General features: G+C 44.7%; 3 protein-coding genes across 3 annotated transcripts; 1 reads left to right on the top strand and 2 right to left on the bottom strand.

The window, feature by feature from the left end:
* Positions 1–7498: 7498 nt before the first annotated feature.
* On the bottom strand, positions 7499–9789 carry N7495_009323 (glutamate--cysteine ligase; the record flags this gene model as incomplete). Its single annotated transcript, XM_057211974.1, has 7 exons — positions 7499–8479; positions 8531–9113; positions 9164–9289; positions 9336–9475; positions 9533–9598; positions 9649–9721; positions 9779–9789. The coding sequence occupies 7 exons, from the start codon at positions 9787–9789 to the stop codon at positions 7499–7501; spliced, it is 1980 nt and encodes a 659-aa protein (XP_057058837.1).
* Positions 9790–10717: 928 nt separating this feature from the next.
* On the bottom strand, positions 10718–11135 carry N7495_009322 (NADH dehydrogenase [ubiquinone] 1 beta subcomplex subunit 7; the record flags this gene model as incomplete). Its single annotated transcript, XM_057211973.1, has 3 exons — positions 10718–10822; positions 10899–11020; positions 11084–11135. 3 exons carry the CDS (start codon positions 11133–11135, stop codon positions 10718–10720), a joined length of 279 nt encoding a protein of 92 aa, XP_057058836.1.
* A 431-nt stretch (positions 11136–11566) lies between these two features.
* On the top strand, positions 11567–13751 carry N7495_009321 (putative APSES transcription factor; the record flags this gene model as incomplete). Its single annotated transcript, XM_057211972.1, has 3 exons — positions 11567–11599; positions 11684–11870; positions 11926–13751. The coding sequence occupies 3 exons, from the start codon at positions 11567–11569 to the stop codon at positions 13749–13751; spliced, it is 2046 nt and encodes a 681-aa protein (XP_057058835.1).
* Between the last annotated feature and the right edge of the window lie 370 nt (positions 13752–14121).

Below are 14121 nucleotides of genomic sequence, written 5' to 3'. Positions count from 1 at the left end.
TTTTCCTTTTCTTTTTTGAGGCTGTCCTGTTCATCTACCTTCTTAATTGGTGATCTTATATAATACCCTTGGAGCGTTCAAGGTTGTGACGGTTTCAAAGCATAGAATACCCATTACCCATTCATTATACATGTCATCTCTTTCTGTTTATAATAGGATATGATTTGATCTCGGATGCAGTGCAGTGCAGCAGTACAGCAGTGGAAAGGATATCTTTTCCGTCAACACCAACTGCATTTGACCTTCAATACGTTTACTTTTGTCTTGAGTATTGTCAAATTGATGTGTATGATCGAGCCAAGCATCTATTCTTGCATGGATTATACATATTAAAATTCCTTTGGATGAGGACATTTGCTGTACCTTCCTTCCTCGTTACTGCAATCTTCATTTTTTTTTCTTACAGTAGCCCTAAACACTATTTATTGACCTACCTAGATAAATAGAGGCGTCTGGGGATTTTTCACAGTGGCAATCCAATTTCAGTCCTGTATAGTACAGTCCTGCAAGCAACTTCCTAAGTAAGTCACAGAGTAAAGTCGGAGTCCGCCGCGAGTTCTAATGTAGACGCCACAAGTGATTCTGTACTCCGTAAATAGCAAGGACATATCTCGGTTGACGGGATCCACCATTTAAAAAACGTGGTTCTATCGGCCGGATGAAGTCACAGATGGTAAAAGTAAAGCATTTGATTCTCTCGTTCCAGGGTTCAATCCAGGCGGTCAGTTAGATTCTGGCAATTCTGACAGTTTTGGAAGCTTCTAATCTATGGCTAGTTCTTTGATCCATGGATGGAGTGGGTTTAGAACGCGGAACTTGGAACTTTCTCGATGTTCGCTTAGGGCACTCTGGTGGCTTAGGTGTGGCGTTTTGAAGCTATAGTTACATTCAAGTGTGTCCAAGTGAACAGTAAACTTGATGGCGATGTTTACCACAGATTCTGGATATGATTTGTGTTCTTGGCTTCCAGAGTTTGACTTTGTTCATTCCCGATGTAGGGCTATTCCGTTATTTACCACGTATAGAACTCTGTCGTCGGTAATAAATAGTACGGGGTACGCAACTAGTTCTAACTAAATTTAATCAAAGTTCAGTAGTGCAGGAGATGCAGAACTCCGTAAAAACCCGCGTGGAAAAGGCTTTGATCTCAGGTTCAATCGTAGATGGCCCCGGGGATTGACATGGGGTTATGTTCCCCCAGCGGGCCCTCTCATCTAACATCTAAATTACCTCTTTTAAGATCCAGTCCGATCCGATTAATTCTACGTATGCATCAGAGCGGGTAATTAAACTGTTTATACATGCAATGTCAGCTGCTTGATTAAATAGTACGGCGTTGGTAAATAACAAACCATCTAGAATTTGTCAGTGGGTTTGCTGTTGATGTTGATGACTGGCTAGTTCGTTGTTGGGAGGAGCACCCCTGTTCGGAGGCGCTGTGGGCCGAACTGCTGGAAGGCAAAGTCTTAGTATTTCTTTAGAATCCTCATGCAAGATGCAAGTAAGAAGGAATTTCTAAGTTCAAGGAATGTACGTAGTATATGATATGATATGGTGCACTGCAAAAGAACGGTGTGTTTGTTGCTAAGTTAAGTGATTAGCGATGATCTATGGCTGAATCGATCGAGATCTGCGATCGTCCTATTTTAGATCCGTGGCTCGGACACTTTTTTGTGCATTAGTACGGCTATGAAACGTTTGTCTTCCTTTCTTTTTCCAGGGCTCCTCTTTTTTGTATGGAGTAAGATGTATGAAGTAAGAAGAAATGTGAAATTGAAAAAATGAAGTCTGTCGGTTTCGGAATATAGTATGATACATGGACAGATCTCTTGCCCCCTTACACATTCCGATCTTAGAACTAGATGTATTATATGCTTAGATGCATCATTTACATGTGACACTGAATTCTGATGACTTGATGATACCTAAGAGATGTGGATTTGGAAATAAAGTGACCATACATAGTGCAAACAGGCGGAATACATTAGTCTGGTAGATCTCATTTTACCAACCTAATCGATAAATATGGTCTTGGTATTAAAGGACTTCCCATGCTGCTCTTTATCCCTCAATTCATTCCAAGTACTACTAGTACTTATCGTGTCTCATCTTACTGTTTACTAAGTAGCTTGATCAAAGCCACTTTGATCGAAAATCTATTCGTCGAATCCGCCATCTCCGCCGGCCGAAACTAGAAACGTCAGCCACGCGACCCCGTGCTAAACAAAGTTTCCTTGACTCGATTCAGAAAGTGTGAAAACACAAACACGACCTTGGGTGTGGACTCTGTTAGGTCTCACCCAGGGACTCGGGTTCGCAGACATCCATGATAGGTATCACTAACTTTGGAACTGTAGTAACCAAGGCGTACTTGGGTGAAATTTGCCGAACAAATGCTACCTCGGGGAAAGCATGTGAAAAGATGCGCCAAGATTTACCTAGTAATTTCTTCAAGGATAGATCAGTTTAGGGCCTGTGCCGTGCGGCAGAGACCAAAGCACCAAAAAGAAAAAAAAAGTATATCTGAAACTATCTTAAGAAGGTATCTAAGTAAATCGTACTTGTATCAGATGATTCAAATGGGGTTGACCCCTGTTTTGTCTGACGTCCCTGATCTACAGTTATAGCTGGGGAGATCCTAAGCTAATCTTAATTTTTTTTTAAAAAAAATCAAACGCTTATTAAGGCTGTAATACTATAGTAATGTAAAATTACATGGAAAAGGGCGTTGTCTATGGCCTAGAAAACCTTACTAGGCCTTTTCTATTAGTTGCTGTAAACCTCCAGGTTAAAGTTCAGCAACTTTGATATATGCATATCTAAGTATCTTATTTTCAGTCATAGACTTCCATACCTGGACCAAAAAGAACATCCTCATTTAAACAGACAAAGGCCTTTTCGTACCATCCATAAACGACTGGATTGGTTTATGGCTGCGATTCAAACTAATGTAGATAAATAGAATTTGCCCGTCTACCTACATATGTCACTCTTGCCTATCAAAGGTATAAGTTCAGTAATAGATTAAATAGGAACCTTAGAACCTTAGAACCTTGGATACTATGATCTATCTACTCGTGAAGTGAATCAGTGCTCAGTATTTACCAGGTTCCTGGGCTTTACTATACTATTCTAGGGTAAAATGTGGAGTTCAAGGTTCTGGCTGACCTTCTAAGGGCCTTCTCTGCGTATCAGTGATGCTGTGATTCGTCAGGAATCGTATGAACTGTGGGATCGGCGAACACAATTTACCGGATCTACCCGTTTGATTTTGGACCTCGGGACTTGGCTATAGGTGATGGAGATGGAATTGACTGAACAGGCATAAATTACAAAGAACCTTCGAAAGTAGTATGGCTCAATATTGAAAATTCATCTTCCACTACATTTCCATGGAAGATAAATAATCTTCGAAGGTACTCATCATGTTCTGAGAAAATGTCCATGAAGCGGAAAGGTCGGATAAGGATCTGATACATTAGACTGCGATATTAATTGAAAATCAAATTTCTTAGGCAATGGATTACCATGGGGTTGGAACGTAGTAAAGTAGGCAACCAGTGGGAAGGTTGTCTTGCCAACCGTGTTACGGAGTTTCTTTGATCGGTACGGCTTCTGTACGGCCCCGTTGCATACCGTATCGTTTCATTCCAAGCTGAACAAAGTTTGATATATGCATATGCATACTTCAATCTCCACAAAATGAACTGGTTCAGCCCCGGAATCGAGCAACTTGCATATCGGATTGCCATGGGTTGAGTGAGGATCTGTTTACGGATCGCGATTCGTGCACTGAGATCTCCCATGGCTTGAATGAATCTTGCATGAATCCATACATGATCTTCGGATCTTCAGATCTTCGCCCAGCTTGCTTGTTTCCCGATGGAATTTACAACATGTCACTTAACTGGGTCATCTAGGTGATCTTTACTTTATCGAGGGTGATGCCTAACATGCTCACAGCTCGATCGGGTACCTGTCTGGTGGTGAGGTACGGAGTTATTGTAGTTATTTGCTATAATCCTTTGCTCTTTGTTCACATAGTGGCTTCAGGCCGCGTCACTAGCGTGGTGAATATCACATGAATTCCCTATATAGTTAGTCAATATAGTATAACCTTGGTATGCCTCATCTTGGTGACTTTTTAGCTTTGCGAATGAACCGAGCCCTAGTCTCAGAGCCTCTAGTACTAATTCAGGGCTGATTCACCTATCTTAAACCTCCATCAAAGCTAATATAGCGATACGATGCTTAGTGCTAGAATCGAGATCCATCCCGAATGATCCACTTAGTGTTTCAGATCTGCGGGTCGTAGGTTAAGCCTTCCGGAGCATTTTACTTCTTTTTTGTTCTTTACGTCGAATAGGTTCAAGTGGGTAAAAGATGTGTTAAACTCTTTCCCAAATCGAATTTGTAACGCGGCTTTATAGAGTTTCACAATGTTTTAAGGTCATTAAATACCCCACTTTCAAGATGAGATTGAGATTAAGATTGAGATGAAGATCTCGATCGATCTGCATTTTGGACTTTCAATGTTTTCCACTGAAATTTGCCCGAAATTAGACTGCCCGTGATACCTAACCGTGTCATTCTTATTTTTGCGAGCCTTGCCGCCTTTTCTTTCTTTCCCGTTGCGGACACATTATGACCGTTGTGGAGTTTGTTCGGTCGTTCGGACCCGACAAGCTTTTATGGGTATTTCGACCTGACTTCGGGCTTTTCAGATTATGCCCGATCGTATATGGAGTAAAGCTTTATAAGTAAATTAGTAATATGACAAATTCCAGCTTCCTTACTCCGCTGTAATTTCCGTAGCTAGGGATAAAGCTTACTGCGTACTGTACGTCAGAGGAAATTGCCAGATGAGAAGAAAATCCTCTTTATTCTATTAAAAGTTGCATAACAGCTTTAACTTAATCGACTTGTTGCTTCCTCCACGCATATGGCTTCATTTTTTGTACTATATAGTATAAGTATGAGGAAATGGGTCTTCCTTCTAGTGAAGCCCTACAGTATGCAGCAGAATTAGAATCCAGCCTACATACTTGTCATTGTTCTACTGATCCATGTGTAACTGTATATCGGCGATTCTCGTTGTAAGACCTAATCTCAGCCCGGCATGGAATGTTATGGAACTAAGAAACCTCTTTGGGATTAGTGGTACTAGTGCTACACATGCTAAATACTCATTGGAATGGTAGTTAATAATGCTGTGATAGTGCTGGGTCGTTAGCTTAACGAAGAACCTCGTCGATAGAGACATTGGAAACTGAATCTGCCATTCAATACCAAGTTTGTTAATCTGCACCTTGATATTCACTTTCATTACTCTGGAAGGATTGCTCTCCTGGGTTTAAGTCGGACACGGCTTACCAAAAGTGACTAGCGAACTGAAGAGAAGGACATGTCGCTTGCACAGAATAGATAAACACTCTACAAACTAAAGACATTAATTAATGGAAATAAGTTTCGCCCATGGCATTCAGCGCTCGAACATGAGCACTTCTTCCAATTCCTGCGATCGAACTGAACTTCCTGTTCGTCGCCATCTAAAATTCCTCGATTCAGCTCTGACAACTTCGCTGACTGAGCGGAAATCGCTGAATACGCCCAATTACATTCGAAAGCTCCGAAATGAAGGAGAGCGGAAGGGACCTGCTAGGACTCTACTTTCACCTAAGATGCTCAAGGACAAGCTTTCGCCGAAAAGTGGACGGACTTTGAAGATTATGAAAGTGCTATATTTCCCTACGATGTTCCGAAATCCTATAACGCATGCTGGATTGTTTCTGCCATGGAAATGAGTGTTCTACTAGACATTCTCAAAAGAAAAGCCGATTCGGTATCGTATGATTATTGATTCTAGCGGCGAAAGGCTTTTCTCCAAGATACAAAGCAGTCCTAGAGATGAAAGACCCCTACGCGGTCATATACAAAAGATTTCAAGTCTGGCCAATGCATACATCAGTGAATAGTGTGGTAGTGTGATGCCCAGATACAAACCAATGAATCAGTTTTAGAAGCATGACGCCCTTCGAACTAAGTCAAATATGAGGGGAGTTTAGAGCTGAGGTAAAAGGTTCCTTCTAATGCTAATGACAACGAATGTAGGATGTATAAAGTCTGGCTTTAAAAGTATGGTTTTCCTTAGAAATTAGAACTACGATGTACTTCGGAGTAAGACTATGGATGGGGAAAGCCTGAGCTAAATAACACGGCTTCTTTTAGGGCTAGACGTTTGGCTAGAATGCACGATGTGAAGCCAGCGATCCCCCTTCCAAAGAAAAATTCATAGACGAGCGAAAAAAAATACTTTTGATAGTATTTTTATCCGCATATCCAAAGTGATACGTTTTATCCATCCGGCCAGGGTGAGTCAAAGCAGTATTGAGCTCGTCTAGGTGATTAGTTGTCATGTAAAAAGCCGACTCTCGGTCCGACACCATCTAGACAATTCAAAAGGGCCAATAGAGAGGTATCACTATGGATGGCATGTTGATTCTCTGAGAAGCCCATCACTTCATGGCTTTTACTGACTTCACGGTGAAGAGGTTAACAATCCCTGCGTTGTCAACATCCTCCAGGAGTATTTAATTTTGATGCTTTCATTATCAGATTTGAGACCTTCCAGATGTGTTAGTTGGCCACACTTTCTTGTTAATGTTTTGTTTACTTGATCTTCGAGGGAACGACCATTATTGAGAAGGATTTGATAGTATTATCGAAATGTGGTAGTATATACGCAGGCTTTGTGAGACGTAAAGGGTGGTTGATAGGAGCAGGGAAGCAAAAAACACCCAGGCAAGCAGAAAGAACGAATTGGCGGCAAAAGCGTGAAAAGTGTGTAGCTCGAAGAAATCTTCTAGTCATTCTAGGTATGAAGGTTTCTGGTTTTTCCTTAGGAGATGACGTGGAAGAGGTAGGAGTGGGAATTAGGAAGTTGGGCATGGTTCAGGGGCAAGCAGGATACAACGTTATATGGTTTCGAAGTGGGATCTAATTCTTCTCTCAAACGCTCTAGTCCCTCGAACCTGCAGGGAAGTGGAGGAGCTAGTCACATCAATGTGCTACATACAGGTACTTAGGTATTGTTAAAAGGGTGCAGGGCATTTCAAGAAAAAGCGGATAAGGAATATTCAGCAGGCAATCAGAGAAAGGGAATCTGCCCTCGGCCAGTGTATCTAAATAATTCGTCGTGATAGTTCAAACATGATGGATCGATCATATTGCATTTATCCTGCTCTATTTCACTATATGGCTCAAGTACGTACCATCCATCATCTCGATTTGCGTGGTACAAAGACGGCATGAACATTAGCTTACAGTAAGAAATTTAAATAACGACCATTTCAACCAATAAACGAGATCTACGAAGCGCAGAAGAGAAAGAGGACCAATATAATCCCGAATTATGACCGGAGATCCAACTCTCTCGGTAGAAATTATGGGCAGATTCAAGAAATATCTATCAACAACACGTGAAATGCTTCCGAAGAGCTTAGTTCTTTTTTCCCCGGAGCATTTCCCATCCGACACTGCCATCCCGACCTTCCTTGGCTGTTATCTCCTCGACTGCCTTGACGAGGTCGTAGTTTATTTCGTCGGAGACCACGCTATCTTGCTTGTACGCTGGATGTTTTGCTACAAACTCGCGGATCCAGCGTGCGCCAGTCCAAAGGGTGCCGTCTGCTCGCTTGCGGATGAGATCGAGGTAGCTGGCTAAGGAGCAGCGCGTCTCAACGTCTACGTTGAGACTGTTGAGGTAGGATTCCACCAGTGGTATCAGACCGGGGAATGATCCGTCGGTGGAGCCATTCATGATATCTGAGATGGTCATCAACTCGTACTCCGTTTCAACTGGGTTGAGGGGAGGGGATGGAGGAGGCGTGTTGGCGCCCGATGATGCGCCATTCCCGTTGGACCTGTGGACCCGACGAGGAAAGGGGTCCTTTCGGAAGTAGAACTTGCTGTCAAGAACGGCGTTGCGCTTGTGGGCGGTCTCCATGTTTTCTGTGGTTCGCTGAATGGGGATGTAGAAATTGAGATCGAAGCTGAGGATCGCTCGGGTGATAAGAACAAGGAAAATGCAGAATGCGGCATTTTCAAAATCAGTTATTTGAATTTCCATCGGCCGGAATTCAACTCGCCAGCCAATGTCATCTTTGTCGGACGGCGGGGGCTTGAACCGCATGTGTTGCCAATTGGTCGACTGCAGATTCTCGAAGTGGTCTCCTTGGTTCAGATCGAGCTTTTCAAGATCTTCGGAGAAGATGACCAAGGGGTCGCGAATGAAGAGATGCGCAAAATGTGTGGCGAGGAGGTCATCCATACCACCATCCATTAGTCGTTTCTTGATGTCCTCGTCGATCACCAGGTCAGGATCTAGATATTCCTTCCGTAGACGAGGGTCTTGCGAGATATAAGTAGAGTTCGATGCATATCGAGACTTGGGAATACTCCACCGATCATTTGCGAGGGGCTATCTAACTATTAGTAGACTGGTAGGCTAATTATCAGTTGAAAAACTTACAGCTTCGCCAAGTTCTTCACGGGTCCTGTCGTCCACCGAATTTCCAATCTGGTTCCATCGAACATCCGTGTCGACGAGGAATCCCTTGTAGATAGGCGTTGCAGCCGTGAGAGCCAGCAATATAGGTCCGAGCGGGCTCAATTGATCGTACATCATTCGGCCCTCAGTCATATTTTTAGCCTGGAAGGTTATCTGCAAGCAACAACTGCCCATACCAAAAGCCATGGCATCCATATAGACATGGTCGTCCTTGGCGGCGCCATTACGAACGTCGTCGTCCTCTGGCCATAGATGAAGGTCGTAATTGACGGTGGGATCCTTAAATGGAACTGGTGTATTCACATCCTTGAAGATAGGCACATTCAATTCAACCTTGCGCCCTCTCCGAGATCGAATGTTGGCTGCCAGCGTAGGGAATCTAATATGAGGGTTGGCAATCTGATCGGGGACGAACTGCGAGCGAAAAGCCGTTCCCGATGGAGGATAATACGGCTGGGTGTAGTCATTTGTTCCCAGGCGTGGATAAGTCGTCATAGTGATAGGAGATTCGTTGGGCGCCATGTGTGCTTTCGCAACCTCTCGTCTAATGATATAATGAGTCAAGTTCCATGACATTCGTGAACAGGAACATACCGCCACTTCATATTAGACTCCACCTTCAATAGATCCTTAAATCCGATACCCCATGGACTTCCTGGTGTGGCCTCGAGCATAAATCGTCCGAACTCGGGGTGAAAATGAGGAGGTTGTTCGCCAGCACTAATCGGTCAGAACCTTGAATTCCAGACCTAGCGACAGAACTTACTGTTCTCCCTTATCGTTCGCACTCGAACCGGCTTGCCACAAAGCTTCATCCCGAGCAAGAGACTCGAGGATATCGGCCTGCGCCAGTGATAGCCGGGCCTTCTTAGCCGCGTCATCGAGAGCGACTACCAGATATTCGACCTAAAGATTCCACAAAAGATCAGACAATAGTCAGAAAGCTTGGATAGATGATCTGACCTCGTCTCCCCATAGAAGGGCATCTCGCTCCTTACCCTTGCATCGCTGCCAGTTTGCCAAAAGTTGCTGCATCTCTTATCAGATTTCATTCAGGCTGTCATAATTTCGTCGCATACCTCAATTCCCCATTGTCGCACCTGGTCGGCTTTCTTCTTTGCTTCGGGCCAATCGAGGGGAGTTCCGAGCGCACTATAACATCAAATTAATGTCCGTTAATCTCCGACGATTTTCAATGGGATTGCCTACAGCAGACCCATAGTAGCGATTCCTTCGGGATTCAGTATGCGCAAGAAAAACACCGGGCGGATAAAGAGACAGATAAATTAAGACACCACGCAGTTAAGAGAGAACGAATCGTACGATCGATGATCAGATCCAGAATATGCTAGAGAAGACCACGCATATCCCCTTTAAGGATCCTGCACGGTTCTTTTAAGTTGAGGGGAATTTTCGCCGCAACAATTCTCGGCGGGGCAGAATGAGCGATAACGGGCCCAGATTTCTAAGCAGCCTCAGTCATCGTTAGTATAGAGTAGTTAACTAACCTGACTAGTCAAGTTCGGTGAGGTTTGCTCTTCATATTTATGATTTTTTATATATTCTATCCCTTATTCAATGGACCTCTTGTCGACCTTTGAGATTAAGGTGTCAAAGATATTAGCAATTTATATCCTGGTCTCACGACTTACGTACTAAGTAGTATCTTTATGACAGGCTGCATGGTATGCCGATCCTGGTCTTACTGCATTTGCAGATTCATAAGGGTCAGCTTGCATTTTAAATCCCAATTGATTGGCTCATTTGATTACTAGTTCAAGAATCTCCACTGCAGAATAAGACGTTGCTGACAAATACATTATCGCAGCCGCCAAAGCCGCCAAAGCATAGGCATTCGCCCATTTGTACTTCCGAGGTCGTACTCCGAAGCCTTGGAAGCTTGGTCCCATGAATCTGGCTGCAAGATCAAGATCGACAGTCAACTTACTCAGTATTGCAGGTTCCAGGAAGTAGGACCAGATAGGACTAGGGTGGTCGAGGATGATTGAGGAAAGAAAAGATCCCAACGCCAAAAAGGCAGTCCATGAGCAGTCTCGGTATATCTTATATGTACATAACCTGCTGCTTGACAGCAGTCCTGACCGCACAAACATTCAACGCGCAAAATGCCCAATGAGCTGAACGAGCTTAGTTGCTGCGGGCTCCGTCTTTTGCGGCTCGGAGCTCGTCCATCTTGGCCACGCGCTTCTTGAATTCCACGTATTGGCACTTCTCGTAGGAGTGTCGCTCATCCTGAAACCCATTGAATTTTTTTAGTATGTGTCTGATTGTCGAGTCTTGCAATTTCGGGGCCGGGGAAGATTCATACCTCGCACTTCCAGGGAAGGTAGTACTCTTCCCGCCGACACCGGTTCAGCGGGATCAAAAGGTGTGCACACGAGTCTCTGTATTGCATGGGAAGTCGAGCTTCCGACATCTCCTGTCGGGTAGCTGGAGCAGTCTAGTTAGCTTCCTATTTGAGATGTTTGGAGGTTGCGTGTCGAGATATCGTACCGGAGGTCTCTGAGAGACCTACTGCATTCTTAACTGACTCAATGATAGTCATTTTGGCAGAAGTTGGGAGTGCAATTGCAGATTATAGAGGGGAGAAGGCGAGACACGACGACGAAATGTACGGGTTGGCCTGGTTGCGCTATGTTCATTTGCTTCCGAGGGTCATGTGATGCCACGTGACCTTTGATCTATAGATTACGTTATCTTGTTCCAAAGTAGGTTAGCGTCTAGATTGGCACTTTACGCGGTTTCGCGTCGGTCGTGTTACCGAGAGCTACAAAGACACTCTTTCTACAAATCAGATTGTCTCCCCATATTCACGGCCTGATTTTGCATATATGCAATGTATCAGATTCTGTATCATTAAACACACTCATTAACCTCACCCCTCCTTGAGGGCTTTCGAGGCCCTGCGTGTGGGTCACCATACTCGTTCTTCCTGCAGAATCGCGCACTTGTTGCTGCTGCAACACATAGGCAGATATGGATACCATCTATTCTGCCACTTATAGCAGTGTATGAAACTCTCTCATCTATTCATAGACTCCAATTCGTTGTATAGCTTTTGGAAATCCCCAATTCTGACACTATTACCACCAGGTCCCGGTTTACGAGTTTAAGATCGAGAATGAGAGTGTTATGAGGCGAAGAAATGATGACTGGGTCAATGCAACACACATACTGAAAGCTGCAGGCTTTGATAAGCCTGCCAGAACTCGAATTCTTGAGCGTGAAGTGCAGAAGGGCGTTCATGAAAAGGTTCAGGGTGGTTATGGCAAATATCAGGGTAGACATGCATCTAAAGATCTGATCATCTCTAAGTTTGCTAACTTGTTTTTCAGGAACATGGATTCCTCTGCCAGAAGGCCGCATGCTCGCAGAACGCAATAACATTCTCACTAAGCTTCTTCCAATCTTCGACTACGTCGCCGGAGATCGTAGTCCTCCACCCGCCCCAAAACACACCTCGGCGTCTTCCAAACCGAGACAGCCACGAAAGTCCACGACTAAATCAACACCCACTGCTATCAAGACAAAGCGAAGCATGGGACCTCCTATCATTCCTCAGGAGCAATATGAAATGAGTACTGGATTTGATGATAGCGAGTCAATTGAGCATGCTACCATTGAATCATCTTCGATGATTGCAGACGAAGATATGATGCAACTGTCCCAGAATTCAGGCATGAAGCGCAAGCGCGGAGCTGAAGAGTCCTCACTTATCTCCGCCTCTAACCAGGAGCACACCATGTATGGGGATCAGCTTCTCGACTACTTCATGACCGTCGGTGATGATCCACAGGCGACACGCGTGAATCCTCCTCAACCCCCGACGCGATTCCAGATCGACCGCCCTATTGATGACTCTGGGAACACTGCTTTGCATTGGGCTTGCGCAATGGGTGACCTCGAAATCGTGCAAGACATGCTTCGCCGAGGTGCCGATATGAAAACATTGTCTGTTCACGAAGAGACGCCGCTAGTCCGAGCCGTCTTGTTCACCAACAACTACGAAAAGCGAACATTCCCTGCATTATTGGAGCTGCTGTTGGATACTGTCTCGTTCCGCGACTGGTTCGGTGCCACTCTGTTTCATCATATCGCGGAAACTGCCCGAAGCAAAGGAAAATGGAATAGCTCATTGTACTACTGCGAGGTTATTCTTCAAAAGCTTTGCCAGGCCTATCAACCGGTCGAGATTGACATTCTTCTTGCATGCCAAGATGACAACGGCGACACGGCTGCTCTCGTGGCTGCGCGCAACGGAGCTTTCCGATTGGTAAACATGCTTCTCCCACACTGTCCGCGCTCTGGGGACCTCGTAAATAAACGAGGAGATACAGCCAATATGATCCTTGAACGGGCTCAGTACAACAACGACATGCAAATGTCGTCCATCACTATGACCAATGATCATGTCGACGTTGAAGCGAATGGGATTGTCCCAGCAGACTGCCAATCTGTAGTTGCTGCCGTAGACCCTACAGCCACCTCGGATCTGCTCGCCAGGGTCGGCGCCGTCATGACGGAGGCTAACAAGAAACTTGCCGTGCTGTATAGCAACAAATCGAAGCCTAGTCACCGAAAGCCCGATGACAGTGATGTTGATAACCCAGAAGCCCTGTACGAACACATCGAGGCAGATCGCGCGAAAATCCGAGCGGAGACGATCGCCTTGAAAACGAAGTTAGCGGGATGTGGACTCCTTGAGGAAAAGCAAGCAGAGTATGAGAGTCTATATGGTGATTACCAGTCACTGGTGGAACAACTGCATACCACCCGTCTTGCTACGGAAATTTCTAGCGTGGAAGAGATTCCTGAGGTCTCGGGCTTATCCAAAAATAGCCAAGATGATCTCTTGCACATTTATCAACTTGCACGCGAATTATTCGATGCCCAGTTAAGCCGTCGTGACGCCGTCAGAGAGCTCACCCAACAATCGGCAGACGCTGGTGGCAGCACCACACTCGAACACCGCAAATTAGTTGCTCTTGCTACTGGACTGAAAGAGGAGGATCTTGATCCGATGGTTGCTGAGCTGGCTGAGACTCTCGAATTCGATAGGGAGAACTCTTCGCCTGTTCCCGAACGACGTCCATCCATCTCGCGTCCTGATCAACTCACATCAATTCCGGAGTCTCGTCCTGGTGGTCCGGTCGACGTTTAACTTCTCTTATGGCTGGCAAATTTATTTTGTTGTATCTTTCTTTCTGTGGCAGGCCTTTGGCCAACAGATACCCCAACGCTTTACCCTCACATTCTTCTTTATATTCTCTCTGTGCATTCTTTACCCCTGCAAGCTTCTTGTCTATGCTTTATCTACATTTTCTCCTTCTCATATCATATTTTCTCTCGTGGCTTTTACCTCAACTATCGCCGATCGAAGTTTTCGATTTCCGAGATTTAAGTGATTGGACATCGATACATAGCTGGCAACTTACTGCCGATTTCTGGCATGGTACTTGAAGGTATTATGTATAGCTGGCAACTAAATGCTGATTTCAGAAATGAAACTCGAAAGTACTATCTATGGAGGT

Source organism: Penicillium taxi (genome assembly GCF_028828555.1).
Source record: "Penicillium taxi strain IBT 34144 chromosome Unknown utg000006l_segment0_segment0, whole genome shotgun sequence".
Classification (NCBI taxonomy): Eukaryota; Fungi; Ascomycota; class Eurotiomycetes; order Eurotiales; family Aspergillaceae; genus Penicillium; species Penicillium taxi.
The sequence above is the reverse complement of the archived record's forward strand: the minus strand, read 5'-3'. Positions and strand labels throughout refer to the sequence as shown.